Consider the following 24088-nt stretch of genomic DNA (forward strand, 5'->3'; position numbering starts at 1 on the left):
GAGACATACCTGTACCAATTTTTCTTGCCTAACCTAGGCAAGCAGTGGATATTGGGTATGATGTGACTCACCTTTCAGTCTACACTACCAAACTCCAAATGCAACAATTATTTTCCAATACCATCTCCCTCAGTCTTTATTACAGGCTTTTCAACGCAAAGTTAAATTTATTTCAAGGAGGCAAAACATGCCAGGCTGGGTCTGTATAGATTAGGAAAATGTGGAACTACATGTTTCTGCACTAGTGCAAATCCTTAATGTAGGTGACCTTTGCTGATAAAGGATGTGGCTTGTATGAATATGACCCAAAATACTAAGTTCCCTGTTGTAAAAAAACCTTGGTGCAATTTGATTTCATCACAAATGCAGGATCTGTATATGTCCTGGTTTGGGCTGGGATAGAGTTATTTTTAATTCCCAGTAGCTGGTATAGTGCTGTGTTTTGGATTTAGTATGAGAATAATGTTGATCACACACTGATGTTTTAAGTTGTTGCTAAGTAATGTTTATGCTAGGTCAAGGAGTTTTCAGTTTATTAGGCCCTGCCAGCAAAAAGGCTGGGGGGGGCACAAGAGTTGCAAGGGGACACAGCCAGGACAGCTGACCTGAAGTAGCCAAAGCGATACTGCATACCATAGAACATCATGTTTAATATATAAACTGCAGGGATTCACCCAGGGCCTGCCGATCGCTGCTCGGGGCCTTGCTGGGCATCGGTCAGGGAGTGGTGAGCAATTGTGTTGTGCATCATTTGTTTTTTCCCTTCCCTTTGGATTTTTATTTTTCTCTGCTTCTCCTTCCTTTTCATCATCATCATCATTATTATTATGAATGATTTTATCTCAACCCTAGAGTTCTACCTTTTTCATGATTCTCTTCCCCAGCCCACTAGGGGTGGCAGGGGAGAGTGAGCGAGTGACTGCGTGGTACTTAATTGACAGCTGAGGTTAAACCATGACAAGGTATTAGACAAATACTGCTTACAAAATAAAGGCAAAGTCCACTTTTTATCATTTTTACAGATGTAACTTAAAAAGAACAATTTCACATTTCTTGCTTTAAGGAATCTGTGATCTCTACATTTCATAGCTACTATAATTCTTCCAGAGATGTACAGTCCATAACATTGTTACGAAGGAAGAGATATAAAACACCTCTCCAAAAAATCTGTATTACCACTTATTCTGCTTAAATCAGAAATACTGTTATCTGCTGGAAGACCTTTGACATGGAAATGCCTTGGAAGACAACAGAAGTCTTCACATAATTTTGGCTCAGACTCAGGTCAGCTACAGTTATCATCCTAGGTTTTCAGTTTTGGCATGACTTCCATTCCAAAATGATACACAGCCATATTCATCCAATTACAAAGGTAACTAGAAGTAGCTTAAACTCTTAGATTTTATACAAAGTATAGTACAAAGTAAGTCTAGAATAGAGCATGGCATAACTGCAGCAGAAAACGAGGATTCTTGAGTATGTTTCTTTCAGTGCTTTATCTTCTATCACTATAAAGTAGGAGAAAAGAACTTACAGTACAGAATATGCTGCAAGATTAGAAGACTAATCCTTTCTTTAAAGAAGTTGTACAGTTCATTTTCTGATTTTCCAAACCTGGAGTAAGCTTACTGGAAGCAGACTTTGCTACCAACTTTCATTACCATTCTGTCAAATAAAATCAGATGCTTATATTCTATTTATAGGCATAATTACAGGGGTGGTTTTTTTTTTTTTTTTTGCATCTGTGCCTTTTGTTATGGATAAAGCAAACACTAATGAAAGAATCTACCCTGAAACAGACCTCAATGCAGAATAGACAGGTCTGTCTCTCAAAACAAAAGACAAAGTGTATACATGCTACTTTGCTCCAGTAGGCAGAAATCTATTTGTTTGATTTGTGAATGGTAAGGTTATAGATGAGACAAAGTAATGAATTGTCACAGAACAACAAAATGTTCTCTACCAGTACAAAAGTATTTTGTACAGATCCAGAAAAGCAGCATTTCCAGCTGGTGCCCAGAATATAAGAGCAGAAGCTTTCTAACACTTCTGCAGACCAATTACAGTGTGAATGGAGCATTCATGAACTTTTGAGGGTGTAATGCAGTGAAATCGCTAACTAAATTTTAGACTAATAAAATTAACATTTGCAAAACAAGAAGTCATTAATGAGTAATTTGACCTAAATAGCTTTAAAATGTGTATTAAAGCTAACAAAAATCAGTCTGACCTGAAGACCTAACATCTCTCCCAGCTGCACAGAATACTCCTAGATAAAAGTTAATGGGACTCCTCCTCCAATGGTACCCCGATGGTGCATTAGGGAGCAGCTCTAATTCACAAGAGTGCCTGGCATTCAGTTTCCACACCCCACAGCTGCCATTGAGTTCAACAGCTGGCTCATAAATGGGTAGCTGTGATGGGTGCACAAGAATGAGAAAAACACATAATAATTCAGCATTTACTACTGACTAGTCTGGACGTCAGAGATTTATGGCATTTTAATCTGAAGAGGCAACAGTCATAACAGGAGAAAAAAGTGCATCAGAATGAACTGGTACTGAGCTAAAAAAAGAATTCAAACTTATTACAGAGGTGAACAAAAGAGAGGGAGCTTTTCCTGGTTTTAGGGCCAAGTCCCCAAGCTTTCTTTGGCAGCTATTGCTGAACACAGCTGTTCAGCACCACCCACTTCCATCTATTGATTAAATTAAAACATAAAACATTAAATGTTTTCTTCTTTTTTTTTAAAGAATGAAAAAAGTTCAGACACTTTAAAGTCCTAAAACAGAAGCATTCATTAAAAACATACCACAAATATTTAACATGCTGAAGACAATTTAAATGGTCTTCATCCATGTATTAAAAAATTCCCTTTAACAACAAAAATCAGTGCTACAGTCTTACTGAGCACATTCTGTGAAGCTATATGATTTCAAACTTACCAGCACGAAAGAAAAGGCAGTTGGGGAGGGGGAAACTTTCTCAGAACACAACTAATAATTCTGCCATATTAAGACACTGCAGTAGCTACCCTTCACGTTACCAGGATAAGTTTGTAACATAACCGGTGTAAGAACTTCCAAACGTCATGTTATACAACTGCAGTAGCTTTGAATTATGTAACTTGAGTAACAATAGCAGAAAAAAAAAATAAGCAAGCCTATAGAAATATGCACGTTGCAGTACAGCCTGTCCAACCCATAAAAGACCATAAACATTTAGCCAAGTGACTAGATTCATGCCAAAGCCCACATTTCCAAATTCTTTGAAAACCTAGGTATTCTCACTCACCTAGTAATCACAACTCGGAGTTGAACCAGAGGCATAGCACCATCCATGTAATGGCACTTTGGGTACAATCTAGAGCAAATGGGCTATCCAGCCAGCAAATATCTAAAAAAAAAACCCTCCTTCACTGTTACTCACTGGCATTCAAAATCTTGTAGTTCCTGCAGTTCACCAGAAATTAGGATTAATTCTGCAATAGGAAGCGGGAGGTAGGAAATGCAAATATGCTAGGGAAGACTCCTCTTTAAGTTTCTCCAGATAACACTGAACTTTCTTGTATGAAGATGTCAAAATCCAGCAACTGTGGTTTTTTAGCCTTCATAGAAAATTGGACCAGACCCCTCCAGAAATTTTAAAATAAAAGCCTGCTGCTGTCCATAATTCAGGTGACAAGTGATCTACTCTTCCGAATAGAGTGCTACACTTAGCCTGCCTGTATAAATTATCAAACCACAGGGACGCTATTACCCAGATATTTCTCATTTAATTTTTGTAAATTCCTCATTTATGAGTGTTGCTACAGTAGCACCTCCATAGTCAATAAATAGGGAGCTCAAGGACCCATTCAGGCTGTAATGGACTTCTGGAGATAACTGGTCCAACTTTGATTCAAAGCAGAGACAGCTCTGAATTACATGAGGTTGCCCAGGTTCACATCCAGTTAAGTTTTTGTATCTCCGTGGAGAAAGATATATGAAAAAACAGATGGACTCTTTTTAAAGTATGGTGCTCTGTTCCTCCATTCACATGACTGAGGAATGCCATGAAATCCTAGTCTGACTAGAAGCACATTAAAAAAGACAAAAAAAAAAAAAAAAAAAGAAGAAGAAGAGGACCTAAATACACCAGTCCAGACTTTCCTGCTCTACTTTCAGAAGCCAAAGACTCCCTATTCCACCTCCTAGGATCTACTCAGCTGGGCTATTTCCTGGTATAGTTCAAGCATACCAGGTCTGCTATTAGACGTTTTCTCTCTTGCCAGAGATCAGACTGCTCTTTTATGGTTATTTTGCTGTGCGTGTACAGTACAGATTTTCAATAGTGAGAAGCACAAGTAAAGGGACAACATGCAATAATAACAAATAACAATTAAGATTACAATATTACTCAGAAGATCAACTGAGATGCTCTTCATTCTTACACCAAAGAAGTTCTCATTTCTACATATGCTTTGGAAATTAAGAACAAAAATAAAATATCAAAGTAAAAATACCTCAAATCCATTTTATATATGAGGATCTTTAACACAGAGTGACTCAGCATTTTGCTTGATGCTGCACAGAAGGTCTTGCAACAAGGCAAATAACTCTAGAAAACAATTGTACTTGAATGGAAGTTGACAGAAATTCAGATTTACTGAGACCCTAAATTAGATGAGAAAGATGACAGAAAAAAAGCAAAAGCTTCTAGACTATGTATAGTACTTGTGTAATGATGTTCCCTGCTACAAATACAGAGATTTAAAAGGAACATAATTTTTTCCACTTCAATATGCAATTATTAGTCTGGGTTTTTTATGAAGGAAAAGATGACTGCAGGTATATCTTTAGTTCATGGACAAAGCAACAGCCAGCAGCCACCTGGTCAGCTGCCAGCAATACCCAACTGTAAATGTTTAGATGCTGGGAAAAGCTAGATTTGCTTTTGGTAATTAGTTGAATGTATGCCACTGACTGATTTAAGATTTGTCTTAGCTCAGCAGCCTAGATGTACTTGACCATCTAACATGTAAGCATGGCGTACTGTTTTACAATACTATTCTACTGTTTTACTACAAAGCCTAGTAATTAATCAGTTTTCTCAAAAATGCAGATATTTTAAATATTCCCTTACTCTAAATAAAATGGGCACTTTCTTAGGTATCAACATGTACATCAGTATCCTGCATGTTGCAAGTCTACAGCAGACTAAAATTGACGTTTTGCAAGTTTCCTCAAATGTTTGTAATGGTATACATCTAATACAATATGCCTCACTAAACTACTTATGTCAGTAGTAATATAGCAAAACAAAGAAACAAAACTTCGATACAGGTTTACCTTCTGTTCTGAATTCTCATAAAACAACAGCCCAAAATAGTCCTTTTCCAGTAAATTGAGATGTTCACACACTTTGTCAAACAGCACTTGACCTTTTGCTCTTTTCTGGGGGAAAAAAAAAAAAAGAAAAAGAAAAAAGAGAAAAGTACTATCAGTAAATTGGTAAAATCCTTAATTACAGATATGGCTATTTGATGGTATTAGTCAGGAAAATTTATAATCAATAAAATAGATTATAAATCTGTAGCTTTCTTACGATATACTGTTCACCATATATATTCATCACATACGTTCATCATAAGCTTTACATATCACTGACAAAAATAAAGACATTTCAATACTTTTCAATTCACCAAAAAAATTTACTTGGCTTCACAATGAAAATTCAGTACCTAAATTGATTTATTAAATGTTTTGCACCATGAAGTTTCACTAAATAGTTCTTAGTTTTTCTGGATCTTTACTTTTAAAATAATTGAAGACTACTTCATGCAAACCAACTTTTTCTGTATTATTATCTTCTAAAAATGAATATACTTCCTATAGTGTTAATGTCTGTTAACTTCTGCATTTCTAGCATTTTAGCACACATCTCAACGACTTATGAATCACGAGATGAACTCCCAAGAAAAATAAAGCACATTATCATCTGCAAGAGACAAACAGAACAAGCAGGCCACTACAATTCAGCAAACAGACAAGTAGAAGTAGCACACAAGTGTAAGCAGAACATAAGCAACATGTCTAGCTGTCTAAACTGTAGAGGTTTTGAGGGGCAGAAAATAAGAGGGCTGCCTTCTATCTGTAGATTTACAAACTCTCTCAGTATCCAACCAGCCTTAAAGAAGTTTAATCTTCCTAAAAATAATATCTGTGGAAGTCAGTAAAAACAACAACATTTCACTTTTTTAATTTAAGGTTAGTTTCAATGTCATAGTCTGGTACTTTATAATAGTAATCAAAGAGTGATCATCATTTTAATACACTCTTAAAAAAGGCTGCTTCCTGTGGCTCAGTATTACTGCAGCTTAAGCAAATGGCAATTAGTCCTGAAGTTTTATCTGTTCTTGTATCTGGAACTGGGAATGTAAATAAGGGCATCCCATATCTTCCAAGCACTGGCAATAAAAGCAGGCCGAGACCCTGCTTCTGTGGACCAGGTTTTAGGGAAAAGATTTGTTGTACAGGAGATGGCAGCTGACAGGAGACAAAGTTTTAGAGCAGACAGCTCACAAAATGTACTCGGGGTGAAGATGAGATTTTTTTTTTTCCATAGTTAAAATCTGAACATGAATGGCATGCAGTCTCCCCGTTTTAACCAACTCCTTCATGACTGTTCTGCTATTTGTGGCATTTCTCAATGAAGCCACAACATGGCATTTTCAGAGGCCTGGCAGCTTAATGGAATTTTTGCATTTGCCTATCCTACAGATTTCAGCAGATGCCACACACCACTGCAATTCCACAAAATGCCATCAACTGCCCCTGTGTAGGCCCTTGCGACACTGCAGCCATTGTCCCCCACAGACAGTGGCAGAGCATTCACAATATGCCCCAGCACGGCATTTGCCTGCAGCTCAGCTCCATGGCACAAAACATTAAGTCTGGGAGGGAAGGGAAGGGGGAGAAAAGAAGGTATGCACTGAGCAAACAGTGAAGGCATTGTTGGTTTATTCCCAAAGAATCCAAAGCTTTATTTATTCAAGATCCCATTGTTCAGCACACACTACAGTCCCGACGACCAGAACATTTTCAAAGAGATACACCTCTAAAATGAGCACATTTAGTAGTACAAGCATCAGAGAGGCAGTGGAACTTAGAAGTCAGGGTCACTATTGAAAAGGGGAGCTGGGAATCTCAAGTCTGTTTGGTACTTTCAAAAAATTTACTCTTCAGAAAGACAAATGAGTATTTCCCCTCAGAGTCTGAAGTAACCACTTAGTTTTCTTGACAGCCTTACCTTCAGCTTCATAAAAAAATTGGCAATATAGAGAAAAGCTAAATCAAAAGCAGAAAAAGTATAAGCAAGAGATGGTCTGAAGAATCTTAGGCTGGTTAGATGCATGTAATAGTTATCATTTTTCTCCCTAAATCATTGTGCACATCAACGATCAGACCTTGCAAAGGCAGGTTCCAGGTATACGTATTTCAGTAAAGGAAATTTACAGATTAGTGCAGAAATAATATATGCTATCATTAAATCCATATCTGGAGTCAATTGCTAATTACACAGCTTTTTATAAAGTTCATAAACTGAAAACCAGAGTTAATATTAAGTCTTTGACATAGAGAAACATAAAGCAGCCAAACTTCCAGGAAATATGTTGCAACTGTAACAGTAAAACATTGCACAGCTTCCTCTTAGGAAGTCATAGTGAACACAGAACTTGGATATACTACTAATCTCCGCTGTATCTTTAAAGATCTTTTTGGAAGTCTATAGCTTTTCCACATGAGGAAAAACATCCCATTGCCATGAAGGACAAGTTATGTTAGTCTACATTCTAGACAGCAACATGAAACAAAGAAGTTACAGCATCAGAAAGTGACATTTATAGAGCTCTGCTGGGGATTCAAAAAGCATAAGCAGTCTCTCAGTATCAGCAACAGTTCTCATTTTAAAATTCGACTTGTAAAATTGAAGACTTCTAGTTCTTTAATACTGTTTCTTTACATTGTGATATAGTTTTAAAAATCTGCAAAAGTATTTAATTTCCAAAACTAAACTTTTCAAGTGCAATTTCTTTGTAATCCTTTGGGGACAGGCATTACTACACAGATTTAAATTACATGATAATTTACAAGTTTTCTGGAAAACACCATGTTCCTAGGAGAATGTCTCTAAACAAGCACTTAAGTTACACAGCGAAGACAACTACTGTGATCCAGTCATTTCAGAAGTTAGAAAGTTTTTAGTGGAAGAACAGGGGACTCTAAGAAGACAGCATCATGGTTTGCACAGTTCAACATTACTCTTTAAACGGGATTCTATTTCTTTTTCTATGAGTTGGTTGAGGTCTCAAGTGATAGTTACAACCAACATGTAAAAATATAACTGTTAACCTTATATATATGTGTGTGTGTGTGTCTATATACCTATACATGCATATCTATCTATACATATATATATATGTATAAAGCACAGCAAACATTAGCACTGAAAACAAGGAAATCTTATTCCAGATTCTAATGCTGAAATAGCTGTAAAAGTGTAAGTCCATTCTTATGCCCCACAAGAAGGCCTAGCTGTACAAAGAGGCTGAGAAGTAAGGACAGGCTAAAGCCATAGTTTAAAACACAACAGTACTCAGAACAGCAGTATTCTGTATAGCCCCCAAGTTATGTGTTTGGTTTGTTGTTGGTTTTTTTTAAGTGAGAACATCGAACGAACGTACATAGCGAGGGTTACTCCAGTACCAAGTCTGTGATGACACTTCATAACCACTTCACAAAACCAGGGGTAACAAGGTTTCTGCCCTTTACCTCCTTCCACACAAGAGCAGCAAAGCAGAGCAAAGCAATTGCAGTAGACACACAGAATGGAAACTTCTGAATTAGAATAGGATATTATGGATCTGTTTGGCTATAAAAGAGTTGCCAGCTACAAATGCAATATATACACTACTGATGTTCCTCACAGCTACCAGTTCTGCTCAATATTTTTATCAATGATCTGTATGCAGGAGTTGAATGAACCATTAGCAAGTTTGCTGATGATACTAAACTGGGAGGTGCTGTTGACTCTCTCAAAGGACAAGTTCTCTTGCGGAGGGATCTAGATTGACTGCACCACTGAGCAATCATCAGTGGCATGAAATTTAACAAAAACAAGTGCCAGATCCTGCACCTAGGACAGAGTAATGCCAGGCACAAGTATAAATCAAGAGAGGAGAGGCTGGAGAGCAGCCCTGCAGAAAGGGAACTGGGGATGCTGGTCAACAGCAGGCTCAGTGTGAGTCAGCAGTGTGCCCTGGCACCCAAGAGGACAAACCACATCCTGGGGTGCATCAAACACAACCAGACAGTCAAAAGAGGTGATTATCCCACTGCATTCAGCATTGACACCTCATCTTAAGTGAGTTTTGAGTCCCACAATTTAAAATGGATGTGAAGGTCCCTGAATGGTATGTACATTCAGACTATATAAATAACGGCATTTATACTATACAAATTCATTTTTTTGTGATGATGCCAGAGGGGAAAGAAAGGGTTTTGATGGTTCCTTCTGTATGAACTTGGCCGAGAGATAGAGGGCATCTCTTGGACTTGAGATGACTTCACACATAAACATTACTTTCAGTGGTTTCTGTTGAATCTAGACTGGTATTTTAAAAATACATCAGATTTAATGCCATCCCTATATTATTATTTTTTTTTTTAAATAAAAGATATCATACTTTAAACAGCCTCCTTAGGTTTACTCAAACACTAGTCTACACATCAGAGCAGTCAGGAAATAAAAATTTGCAAATCAAAACTCAACTACAATAAACAAATTATCAAGTTCATCCAGACTTTTCCTATTTCAGGGCAAAAAACCTGATCTAAATCGTACATTAAGCAAACATATTTTGACTTTGTACTAGTAAACTGTAAGTAACCATAATAACTTATGTCAACTCCAATATATTTCACTTGTTCATACGTGCATACAATATGGTCAGTGTTGGCATCCTTTAAATGCCTTTTGTTACAAATATTTAATTAGACCACTAACTGAATCCAGTAAACAAACCCAATAGGATCTTCATTTGCTTCTAACTAGTAATCATTACGCAGTTAGCACTGCTTTTTGTTTGTTTAAACTGTGTTATCCCCTACGAAAACCCAGATTACCCTTAGAGAAGAAAATGTGAACAAGTCTTTATGGCAGATCCCAAATTTCATGACAAAATTTCCTCTTGACTACCTAAGAAACTATGGAAACAATAGGGGAAAAAAACCCCAAGTTGATTTCCCCACCTGCCTCACGAAAACCAGAGGCACAGGTAGATCACCCTACAAGATAAACAACTTACACCTTCTCGCAGAGATGTCAATTATCAGGAAAGAAGCAGGTCAAAATTGTGTTATTTGCTCTGTGATAAAAAATTAAAATTGCTTGTTGAAATTAAATCTCAAACATTCCAACAGTCTGCTCACTCAAGGTATTAAAACTCAACTGCCATTACATCTCATAAATGTTATACTATTGAATCACAAACCTAAGTAATTTTATCCTTTAATATGGTTCTCTCATTTCAAGTAAGCACAAAGATTCAGTCATTTACAATTTTTGGCAAATACCACTCAATACCTTGCGTCCTCACATACCTTGACAAGTCTCTCTGATACATTTACATGTTGTTACCCCATAAGTGAACTGAACTCTATTTAAAGCAATAAAAGGTAACTGAAAGTTTGTAACAGTTCACAGCTTGTGAAAGTTGTTCTAAGTCATGCTCTTCCAAAACTATTTAAATAGTTTCTTCCTCTTTCCTGCTCTCCAGGCATTCATACATTACTCTGAAGAGTCTGAGGCTATGTGGACATAATCTCTATGAGTATTTTTAAGGTTAAAATAAATTGAGTTAATTGCTCATGTTCTGTGTATGCACATATTGTGTACACATACCTCATCTTCTTTAGTATAATACTTCCCACACAATATTATTTTGTAATATATTTCAGAAGTTTCCTAGAGATAAGCTTTGGACATTTTTACTTTAAAGCTATGGAACGCAGAAAATCAATCTATTTTGTTAATATGGAATCTCTGGACTTAAGGAACTTTATATATTTTGACTAAAAGTTAAAAGGGCTTAAATACAACATTTCAAAGAAGGTTATTTTGCTTCCTTACGAAACTTTCCAGGCTCCTGAAACACATACACACACACACACAAATTCGAAGAATGGCAAGTATCAAAGTTTAAAACACTACTCAAACTTGAAGTTTTTAATTCCTCAGAGCAAGTAGCCAAGATATAGAGTAATCATTTACAGACCACAAAGGCATATTTTATGAACTATCCAAGATACCAATGTAGATATGTCGATGGCAGAATTCACTACAGTTAATTCCTGGGAAAAACAAATCACTACAGTAAGATATTCAAATTACAATGAAGTGAGGCATATTTCATGTGGTAACAAGGCTTAGCTTCATTATGCTGACAGGTCATAGACTTTTCTGGGCAATAGCAGAGTACCTTAAATATATTTAACACTGGCATTCAGACAAGCATATTTGGAGAAGCTATACTCAGGAAAAAGACTAAACCAGATCCTTCAAATTTGCCTCTACAAAAGAGAAGTAACAAAAGTACAAAGATAGATGAGAATAAAACTGAAGGAAATCATTACAAAAGAAACTGAAATACTTGTTTCAACAGCTCTGTAGAAAAAAATTATTGACTTAAAAGTTCAAACTGGCAAGTTGACACCAGTCAGAACATCTATTAAGGCAAAATATAGAGTTCTAAGGGCAAAAGAACAGACAGATTACTCTCAGAGGTGATAAATTAATTTACAAAGTAACTTTCAAAAAAGAGAAATATCTGACTTGTGCTTTATGTTGAAAGCCAAACATCAACCATGCCAGGCATGCCCTGGGCAACAGGAAAGACATGCAAAAACAAGCCAGAAGAAATAATTCCATGGTCAAACAACACTATGTTGCTTCAAAAAAAAAAAAGCTTAAAGTAATTACCAATATACAAAGCATCCAAGTGGCAAAGAAACAAAAAGGGTACAAATGTACCTGTACTCCTACAGCAACATTTGATGACAAATTCTGAACTATGAGAGAACAGCATCAAATCATAGTCAGTTGCAAAGATGTCTCTATATCACAATAAAAACATGCTGATTCACCATTAGTGAACCGGTGGTTGTTTTTTTTCCCCACAAACTATTTCATATATAAGCTTGCTATCTCAACTTGTTAAAACTATTTTTCACTAACTGAGCATCTATCAGTTTTTATTCTGTGGCACTGACCAACAAACGACACAACATGTCAGAGAGAAGACACCCGCAGGAATTAACTTTCAGAAACATTTTGTCACAGAAACCAATTTCTGTTTACCCTGAAATATCTCTCAATGCATTCTGCATATCACATAAAAATATACTCTTTTTTTCAAAAAAGTGCTTTGACTCAATATAGTTTCTAAGATAATGTCTTGTTATGCAGAAGTTACATCAATTTGATTTTAACTAGACTTAAAATTGTAATAAATCCCAACTGTTTTCATACAATACAGGCTAAGATTGCACATTCAGAAGCAACTGAAATAATTCCAGTAAGAACAAAGTGAATATCCATGCAAATTTTGTACTGATATAACTAAGTTTGTAATTGCATTGCAACTTGTGCTGGATTATCTATTTATTATTTTTTTTTGATAGTACACATATTCATCGGGGTTCCTTGTAAATATTTGTTCCCAAAATTCAACACCTTTATGAAGATTCTAGGAAGGGGGGTGCAATGTGATGTGTGTGGGAGAAGTGACAAGATATATCAAGTCCATTATGCAAAACCTACTTTACCTTTTCAGTTGACAATAATATAGAATTAAACCTTAGTTACAGGGAATAGGGATAAGAAGCCCTAGAGCACTGCTATTTTTCCTGTATAAACAGAAAAAAGTTTTACATTGGTAAATGTAACCCTGCTTTACACAGCCAACAAACATTTGCTAAAGATTATCATTTTCTCAATCTTGCCTTGAAAATTCTTTTTCCTCACTCCCTCAGTTAAAAACAAAGCCACTGCCACACACATAATCACACAGCTCTCAACTACCAAGACAAGATCTTTGAGCAACATCAGGATTATTACAAAAACCAGTGTGTGGTAACCAGGACAGAAAACAGATATCTCAACATAAACAAAGTGACCTCAGTTATAACACAATTACAGGACTTCACATATTCATTTAAATTAATCCCTCTACCTGTCTCAGCTTCATAATAAAGAATTCAAGTGCTTAAGAGTATAGCTGAACTCAATTTCCAGCATGTTAGGATATCTAGTTGTCACATGATAAATACTAAATTTATTAAAATGTTTAGTGAAGCATGGTGAGCCCAGTCCAGGCCAACCTCTATAGAGCTTTTCCTGCTTAGTCTAAATATCAAAGATACACTTTTAAAAACTAATGCCAGATGAACTTCTTTTGGTATAAACCAACTTAACCAAGAACTGAAGCCTCCTTTCCAATTATTTTATGTATTCCATGAAGGTTACTAGCATCTTATTGAATTGAAATGTCCACTTATTTTGAGTTTGAAGAAAAATCTTTCTATATCCAGTCAAATTTGTTTGAAAAATTAATCTAATTTACTTTGTACCAAACATGTCACTTTTCAAAATAAAGAACAAACCAGCTTCAACAGTTGTGGGGGAAGGAAAAAACTGTCTTTTGTAAAAGATGTTATATGAAACAAGGTTCAACTCTTTTTATATGCAAAATCCATGTTATAAAAAATAAAGTATATTGAAGTATTTCAAAGCACTGGAGCTGAAGAAATGTAGCCACAAATATGCCTAGAACTGAATTAAGATCACAAAGCAAAGAGGAATATAAGCAGGATAGAAATCTAACTACCACGTGGACAGCAGCTTAGAAAGCAGTTTCTGGTCTACTGAAATTGCATTTCTTCCTAAGCATACAGACTATTGTCAGTGGATATTCTGTTCTTTCAGGAAAACTGAAAAACAAGATGAACAGAAAAAAAAGAATGGAAATTAAAGGAAAAAACCTGTCAGAACTGTGGCACAGGAAGACAGGTAGCCCCTGAATCTATGCTAAGATTACTTTTTAAAATAAAGAAAATAGAGGGAAATAAAAAGATAGGCATCAGAGCAAACAACTGGCCTAGAACATGGAATTCACAGAGCATTAACAAAAGAGCACTGCTGTTTTAGAAGCGGTTTAATAGGGATTGCTAGGGATATTATGCCTGAACTCATCTGTACTCCCAGACAGTGCAAAGTCTCCAAGTGTAGTCTTCCAATTGTACAAGTGTTGAACAAGCCTACCATTATTCTTCATTATTTAGAGATTTATTGTCTTGCTTAAAAAAAGCTGAAGAAAAACAGGCACTTGGACAGCAGTGATAAAACTGATGAGAATTTATAGAACTGCTTTTTCCTGCAAGTGAAAAAAATGTGAGAAGTGACCATCTTGCTAAGAGGACCACATATGAAACCATTAATTTTGAGAACCTAAGAAAACATAAAAAAAAGAAAAAAGTTCCCCTTCATACTTTAAATTAAAAAAGAAAAATATTTTATAAAGAATTATGTTGTTTCTCCATTTACACTTTCTCAGTAAACTCCAAATTATTACAACGGTATGTTTTTAAAGTAAAAACTGTAGAGCACAGCTAAGTATTGCTGTCACAAGGATTAATATTTCACCAAGTGCCCAGGTCAGAATCATCATTTCATCTCAGTGATATGCCACACCACAACAGGTAATAGGTGCTAATCCTCCAACATAATAAAGACTCAATTCACCAAGACTAGGTATGGGAAGAACGGTTACCAGACTAGCTCATTCATTAGACAGCTCCTTGAAAATGTTGAGATGAGGATCATTGCAATGTCTTTGGAGGCAGTTTGCATATAGGCACTGCAATTGTTAAGTTATTAGTCAACTTCATGGATTTACAGCTATGCCATTGGTTTTATTCCTTTAATAAAAACTGTATGTTCATACTATCCATCCTACCATCAGTTTTTAGAGAATCATAGAATCGTTTAGGTGGAAGATGACCTTTGAGATCATCAAGTCCAACCATTAACCCAGGACTGCCAAGTCCACATCTAAACCATGCCCCTAAAAGAAGCATCTACTAGTTTTTTGAACACTGCCAGGGATGGTGATTCCACCACCCCCATGGGCAGCCCATTCAAATGTTTGACAACCCTTTCCACAAGGAAATTTCTCCTAATACCCAACGTAAACCTCCCCTGGCACAACTTGAAGCAGTTTCCTCTTGTCCTGTCACTTGTTATCTGGGAGAAGAGACCTACTCTCATCTGCTACGACCTTTCAGGTAGCTGTAGAAAGCAGTAAGATACACCCCGAGCCTCCTTTTCTCCAGACCAAACAGCCCCAGTTTCTCAGCTGCTCCTCGTAAGACTTGCTCTCCAGACCCTTCACCAGCTCTGTTGCCCTTCTCTGGACACGCTCCAGCACCTCAATGTCTGTCTTGCAAAACTGAACACAGTGTTTGAGGTGTGGCCCCACTAGTCCCAAGCACAAGGGGACAAACACTTCCCTTGTCCTGCTGATCACACTGTTTCTGATACAAGCCAAGATGCTGTTGGCCTTGGCCACCTGGGCATGCTGCTGGCTCATGTTCAGACAGCTGTCAACCAGCACCCCCAGGTCTTTTTCCACTGAGCAGCTTTCCAGCCTGTAGCATGCAAAGCTGCTTTCCTCGAGCCTGTAGCATTGCGTGGGGTTGTTGTGACCCAAGTGTAGGACCTGGCATTTATTTTAATTGACAGAGTATGTGTGTAATGTTCATTATATAGTCTAAATTAAATTATTAACACAGCTAACATGTTTAGAGTAATTCCTGGATTACACTCCTCCAAGGGTGAAATATATAGCAATAATTATGTAAATTAGCTGATGTTTGAAAGGACCTCTAGCGGTCACCTAGTCTATCACCCCTGCTCACAACAGGTTGAGTCAAGGCCTTGTTTAGTCAGATTTTGAATATTTCAAAGGGTGGTGACTCCACAATCTATCTAGACAATCTGTTCTGGTGTTTGATCCACCCTCAATGGATATACCCTCACACTGATGTTTCAGTGGAGTTCCCTGTATTTCAGTTTGGGCTCATCTCATTCTATCACTGAGCACCACTGAAAAGAGCCTGGCTCCATCTTCTTCACTTACGCCCCAGGCAAGTATTTGTACACAGTGCTATAATGTCCCTAAGCCGCCTCCTCTCCAGGCTGAACACCTCCACCTGTCAGTCCCTCCTCCTACATCAGGCACTTGAGACCTTTAATGAATATTGTAGTCCTTTGCTGGACTCTCTCCAGTACTTGGCAGCTGAGAACTTGACCCAGCACTCTAACTACTGAGCAGAGGGGAAGGACCATCTCTCTCGAACTGCTGCCAACATCCTACTGCAGGCCAGGTAGCTGTTGTCCTCCTTTGCTGCAAGGGCCCACTGCTGGTTCATGGTCCCCTTGTCCATTAGGACACCCCACCCCACCCCAGTTCTTTCCATGCAAAGCTGCTTTCCAGCTAACCACTCCAGCCTGTATTTCTCTTTGTGAAACTTCATGAGATTCTTGTCTGCCCAACTGTCCAGGTCCCTCTGACGTATCAGCCACTCTTCCCAGTTTCATCATCTACAAAATTGCTGAGGCTGCACTCTGTGCCATCATCCAGGTTGATTGCCTTGGCATGAATGCCTTTAGTATAGCATTAGTGACCAGCCTCCAGCTACACTTCAGGCTGCTGAATGTAGCAGTTGAGCCAGTTTCTGGTCCACATCACTGTCCACTTACCTAGCCTATACATCACCTGTTGTCTAGAACAACCACGGGAAAACATCAAAAGCCTTGCTAAAGCTGAGATTACATCCACAGCTTGCCACTTATCCAGAGAGCCGGTCACCACATTACAGAAGGTACAGCTTCCCCTTTGTGAATCCATGCTGACTACTCCCCAAACACCTTGTCCTGAAGAAGTTTAGGAAGGATTATTTGTACTATAACCTTCCCAAGGATTGAGGTGAGGCAGATCAAGCTGACATTTCTCACATCTTCCTCTTGAAAACAGGAATTACATATTCCCCCATCCCTACCCGCCCCCACCCACCCCCCCAAATCCCAGGAACTTCCCCTGACTTCTGGGACCTTTCAAAGATGATCAAGAACAGCCTTGCAGTAATACCAGCCAGCTCATTTAACGCTCATCAGTGCATCCCAAAAGGTCCCATGGGACTTGCATCTCTAGTTAACATGACCCTCCCTTCTTTCATTAATTTCCAAATTCCATCTTCAGGCTTTTGCCATTCACTGATAAGATGATTAAGTTGGAAAAATAAACTTTTTCTGACTAAAACAGCTTATGGACTAAGAACAGTGCACCAATACTTTTTATCTTTTTTTTTTTTTTTTTTTTTTTTTTTTTCAGAAACAGGGCATTACTATCCAAAATTATCTATTAAGTTTCTACTGAATCTAAGGTATATAAGGGTATATAATATCTTAATTCAAAAATATGAAGTCCACTTATATTACAATTACACCAGTGTTACAAATTAATTGTATAGTATTGTATGAACTAATTGGACATAAAAGTTTCAGTATTTAGTTACTGTTGAGAATTTGATCAGCTTATACTAACTACAGCATTGACCTGCATGATGACACTGAAGCTACTGCATCATAGCTTTATCTCCTTTTATGCTATTGCCAGATATTGTCTTTATGTGGACACATGAAATAGGAATGAACAATTACAATATTTTAACACACAATAAGTTGCTGCGTCATATTTTGTTTTCTTTCACGGTCCTTTTAAGTTATGTGCATACAAATCGATGCAATTCTACAACAAAAAAGGAAAGTTATTGTAAACTCAAACAGAAACAACCCCAAGAAACAATGTATTATCTCAGATTTTATTACTGATTTATCATGAATGTTTAAGGAGGCAATTAGAAAGAGACAGGGTTCTACCAAAAGCTGTCTGTAAAATAACAGTAATGAGAACAAGTTATTTTTTATTTTTACTTCCTTATTGGCAAGTATATATATTTAAAGAAGTCTCTAATGTAAATAAAATATAATGATGTTGGACTACTGTGCAGAGTAAAATCTAGAAGCAGCATCAGGAATGTCTCAACCATGGAAATTCCTCCAAATGAAAACCCAATTTACTAGAAAGTCAACCAAGGTAAACTGTGCTTTGCAAGTTGTGCTTAGACTGCAGATTCTTTGTTTATTTCCTTTTTAAATCTTGTATAATTTCTGTTACTTTGTAACGCAGAAATAAGCCAACATTTACTCAAACACTAAAGGAAGACTGAAGAAAAGGCCAGTGTCAGAAATTGATGTACTAGGATCCACTGCAGTGAGCACAAACTGAAATTTCAGTTATCAGTTGAAGCAGCCTTCTGAGGCTTAATATTTTGGTACAGTAGTAAAGCATAAAAAAGGTCTACCTGTATTGAAGAACATTAATTAATTTAGAAAATTGCAGTCAGCAGTGCTTATGTCCTATGAATGATTCAAATGAACATATAAAACAGATTGATTCTATTCCACTTTGTCCCCCTCCTTAATTTTTGTTCTCCTGTTCTTACAGCAAACTCTTGCTTATTTCAAATAATTAGAAAGCATATTTCCTGCCAAACAACTTAACTCAATCATAATAGACTTAAAGTACTGCAGAATAGAATTTTTCAGTGGCAAATACAAGATGGTATCTTTTTAAATCTGTAGAAAGCCACAAATTCATTTTAAGTCTTATTTTTGGATGACAAAAAAGCCCAGGAAGATAAAATTCATGTAGCCTTCAATTAATACAGATACCATTCATATTTAAACATCCTGATTTATGTGAAAAATCAAAAAAGAACTCCAGGGTTACTACACTGTTTATGTTTTGGTTTAATTGTGTCTAATTTTTTGTTTATATATATTTTCTATATATATTTCTCCATACATACTGATGCATGATACAATAATATATAAATAAAAATACTTTTCAAGAACTTTTAGGTGACAAAATTCCTGCAACTTTAGACAGTGATTATGCACAGCCCTATGCAATGTGTTCTGGAGAGCAATTATTTTGTAGTATATTTTCCATGTTCTTGTTTTGTTTATTCTGATAAATCTTTTTCTTCTGTAAACACAGCATAAAAAGTAAGCAGATTTAACTAATATTAACAAAGGTTTCACTATTGCTTTTTGCAGTTGACTTAATTTACAGTGAAGTGGTCTACATCTGACATCATTGGGGAAAGATCCCTGTAGGACTAAAATATTGTAAAGAAACATACACTGAAATTGTTCAGTTTTAACATCAAAAATAGGAATTATTTAGCAAATGGAGGCTTCAGAAAGCTAGTATTACTAACCACTATAAATCACAAACTTTAGAAATTCCAGAAAACTGCAACAAAACATTCCCAAGGAGTATATCATATTGGTAACAAATACAAATTTCTTAGCTGATAGGAAGAGTTTTATTAAGAGAACAGGTTCGAAGCAAGCTGCACTACTCATGCATAAAGAAAGACTTAAATTGTGATGGAACTTCTCAAAGTCTTAAGAACAGGTAGGGTTTTTTTACTTTTCTCTAACTATTAGTTCTGCAAGACATTGAAGAACAAGTGAGCAGTATACATCCAGTATTATATTACAGTACACAACAAGACTTATGCATAATAAGCAATTAAACTACTAGGAAGTCTAACGCAATTCACAATCAAACGGTGGAGGGACTGACTGACACACTGGAAAATGAAAGAACACAAGAGAAGACAAAGAAGCCTGCACTACCGCATGATTTGTAGTGTGTGTACTATGCCAAAATCAAACAATTTGCATTAGACAAAAATAGGAATATTTTCAAAAATCAGATGGGTCTAGGAAATGCTGTAACATTGTCACTGTTCTGTCCTTAGGATATATCTAGATGTCTAGGTTTAGAAAAGGTGCAAATTTTAACCACTCTTCATAACTCAGTCTAGGCATCACAGCTAATCAGTTAATTACATCACATAAAATTTACTTTCACAAGTGTAGTCCAGAACAACTGTTTTTCCCCCATTCCAAACAAACGGGTATTCTAGGGCCAAGCTTAAGACAGAAATGTAAGAGAGTTGACTTTAGTGATGAAACCTATCACCTTTATAACAAATATTAATTCTCCACATAACTACCAATGCATTGTGGTTCTAATACTCAAAGGTCTACTTGCTGTGGGTGTCCTACTAGCTATCATTAGGTATCAGCAGAACATGCTGAATCATATCATGTTGCCTGGCCACATCTTTAGCTTATGGGACCCATAAATGACAATTGTGATATTCTGAACTAGCAGCTTATATGGCTATAGAAACTTCTCATTAACTTACAGCCATCTCGTATGACTAGAATAGCAATGAGACAAATTTCATGAAAAGGAATGACTATGACTGGAAGCCACAAGTAGAAGTGAAGCATCAGAAAGCCAAATAGACTTAATCAGCTGTTTAATGTACTGGATTCCTTTTTTCACAGAAGTTTACAAATAATTGAACACAGGGATTTCTAGGATTAGAAGGCAGCTGTGCAAGGGAACCAAGAACTTTCAAAAATATCACCTGCACAACCTTTGCAATACAAAGCTAAAGTCTTCAGGTACTATGAACACAGTTGCCAAGTGTTTACAAAGTTTATTGGAATTACAAAATAGAACTAAGCAAATTTTAATGTGTGTTACAACTGACTGGCTAGAAGTATGGTTTCCAAATATAAACTGTTCTACAAGGAACACTGTCTTCTTTCCAAGGGGACACCATATCCCAGTATTAAATAAATGAGCTTATTTATGCGGTATCCATCAATCCAGCATGAAATAGGGAGTTTCTAGTTAAAAAAATTCCCAACCCTTCAGAAAGTGTGCCTAAAGAAGTCATGCAGTTTATAATGGTGTTGCATCTTCTACTGGCAAAAGTGATTGCAATTGAACTTTCCAATAGAGAACAGCCTCTCACACTTCTGTACCGAAGTGACGGGTATCTTTTGGGAGACAGTACTAGCTTGAAGCAATCTGCTGATAAGATCTACTTACAACCTTACTCATATAAAAACTCTCATAATAAATCAAACCAAAGGTTATTTCACTGAAATTAAGACTTGGAATGCAACTTTTTTCACCCCCTTTCATGTAATTACATGTTTCATAATTCAATCTTGATCTACAACATTAAGCAACCACTATTTGACTTCAAACTTGGACACTATGGTCAGACTGAAAGAGTGTGTGTGTATGTATACGGAAAGGATATTAAAGCCAGAAAAACCAAGTAGCTATTTCCCATTTAGCTCACAATCTCTATTTCTGTTAGTGATCTTAAGTCAGACTTAACAGACAAATATACACAATATTTAACCCAGCAATTTATAGTTGTAAACAAGCAATCCATGCAACCATGAAAATTTGGAACTAGAACTTAACTTTAAATACAAATAAGTATTTTATACCTGCACCAAATTTTTTCTTTGAAGCAAACTTTTTTTAAACTTTAGTTCTCCAGCTGAGATAACTTAAAAAACCAATAACTTAATGAACTCAAGACAACTTCATTAGTACATGTGACACTACCTTCAAGAAAACCTTAATCTTTTTTTTTGCAGGGGGGTGGGGAGAATCAAGTTTGAGCTGTCAAACAATCACCATTGAAAGGATTTGTATACTGCATTTTACCTTATTTGCTAGTGTACCTCAGAGAACATTTTTAAAGATAAACTGATAAGGTCTTAACATTCCATTTTAAAACTCCATCTTTAACTGGCCCCTAATGATATTGTCCTGGTTCCAGCTGGGACAGAGTTCTTTTTTTTCCTGGTAGCCAGTACAGTGCTGTGGTCTGGATTTAGGATGAGAGTAACATTGATAACAAACTGATGTTCTAGTTGTTGCCAAGCAGTGCTTACATTAATCAAGGACTCTTCAGCTTCTCATACCACCCTACGAGTGAGGAGGCCGGGGGGGCACACAAGAAGCTGGGAAGAGACACAGCAAGGACAGTTACCCAAACTGGCCAAAGGGATATTCCACACCATATGATGTCATGCTCAGTATATAAACTAGGGGGAAAGCTGGCCAGGGGCTGCTGCTTGGGAACAGCTGGGCATCAGTCAGTGGGTGGTGAGCAACTGCATTGTACATCACTTGTTTTGTATATTCTAATATTTTAGTAGTAGTAGTAGTAATATGTTCCTTTCCCTTTCTGTTCTGTTAAACTGTCTTTACTTCAGTCTATGCATTTTACTTTTTCTTCCTATTCTCTCCCCTATCCCACTGGGGCACAGGGAGTAAACAAGCAGCTGTATGGTGTTTAGCTGCCTGCTGGGTTAAACCATGACAGATAGGAATGTGAATGTAACATTGTAACGAGCTCACTAGATATAGAAAAATTTATTTGTTAACCTCTCAGTGCAATGAAAACAAATTTTCTTTCTCTCCATAGAAAAAAAGCTCTTTATACAGAGACTTGATGCCTTACCTCTAGGTCACAGGTGTATTCCGTGCCATCAAGAAGCATCACTTTACACTGCACAGTTTTAATTTTCTTGGGAGACTTCTGAGGAATGATTTCTGTTTTAATTTCAGCTGTTTGCACTTCTTTTGTCTCCCTTTTTTCTTTTTCTTCTTGTGTTTCTTCCTTTCCTGTTGCAACTTTCTCTACTTCCATTTCTTTACCATCTTCTTTGGCAGGCTATATAAAATACAGTTAAACAATGATAAAAACTCAGCGAGATGAATGCTTTTAACTTGTTCATTTCTTTTATAAGCTACTAATAAATAAGACATTAAGTTATGTATATTACATGCACATTCATTAAAGTCATGCACAATAAAGAAGCACAATAACCAGTGTAAGCATTAAGATCTTCCTTTAGGGACCAGATATTTTTGCTTTTAAACCACAAAAGTTACTTTTCTTTTTTCTCCTTTCCTTGAAATGAGATAATTTTTGAATGTTTTATTGGCTTTTTTTTTTTTTTCCCCTAACAGAAACAAATTTAACAAGAAGCTCCAGGAATTATACAAAACTAAAAAAACAGTGTTTACAAAAGTCAAGTTATAAAGAATCACAGAACAGTTGAGATTGGAAGGGATCTCTAGAGATCATCTAGTCCAATGCCCCTAGGGCCCCTCTAGGGCCACCTACACCAGCTTGCCCAGGAATATATGTCCAGTTGGGTTTTTAATATCTTCACAGATGGGACTCCACAACCTCTCTGGGCAACCTGTTTCAATGTTTGACCCACCATCACAGTACAATCTTTTATTTGTGATTTGAGATGAAATTTCATATTTTTTAATTTGTGCTCATTGCCTTTTGTCATTTAACTGTATGACACTGAGAAGCATCTGGCTCCTTTTCATTCTCTCCCTTCAGGTATTTATATACATTGATTAGATTCCACTTAACCTTTCTCTTCTCCAGGCTGAACAGCACCAACTCTCTTCACCCTTCCTTATATGAAAGATTCTCCACACCCTTAATCAGCTTCCCCATGCTAGATTGTGAGACTTGAGTGTTAAGAAGTGATATGTAACTTTTCAAAAAGCAAGACCAGAGCACTGCTGAAGGTGCCTTGGAACTTAGCACCAGCCTCCTGGAATGAATCAATAAGGACCATGACCGCAAGCATGGTTTCTAGAGAAAGGATAACAAATGTTGAGATTGTAAGGACTCAGAGATAATCCATTTGTTATTTGTTGTGGTTAAGTCACTAAGGAGGTATTCGTGCAATCCAATGACTTCAGAGTCAAAGCTGACTTAAGAAGCTTCTACTCTTATCCCTGCTCATTTCTAGCATGATACAGTTCAATGTTCCTTTGAACTATGCCAAAGTGTGAGATTACACTAAAATTAGACATCTAAAACGACCGGCACAAAAAATGGTCTGCCACAAGAGCAGGAACCTTTAAACCCAGCTATGCTACTTGTAACTATATCAACTCAACTGTACAAGAGGCCAGAAAGTAGCTGTCATTTTT

General features: G+C 36.8%; 1 protein-coding gene across 22 annotated transcripts in view; it reads right to left on the reverse strand.

The window, feature by feature from the left end:
• The window catches only part of EPB41L2 (erythrocyte membrane protein band 4.1 like 2), a 123706-nt gene that overhangs the window by 48360 nt on the left and 51258 nt on the right, over positions 1-24088 (reverse strand). For all 22 annotated transcript variants that reach the window (XM_055809809.1, XM_055809806.1, XM_055809804.1 and 19 more), the window contains 2 exons: positions 22584-22796; positions 5331-5435 (listed from right to left, as the gene is read on the reverse strand). In XM_055809809.1, the coding sequence (XP_055665784.1) occupies positions 5331-5435; positions 22584-22796 (318 nt within the window). The remainder of the gene's footprint in view (positions 1-5330; positions 5436-22583; positions 22797-24088) is intronic.

This window comes from Falco peregrinus, chromosome 7, assembly GCF_023634155.1.
Source record: "Falco peregrinus isolate bFalPer1 chromosome 7, bFalPer1.pri, whole genome shotgun sequence".
NCBI lineage: Eukaryota > Metazoa > Chordata > Aves > Falconiformes > Falconidae > Falco > Falco peregrinus.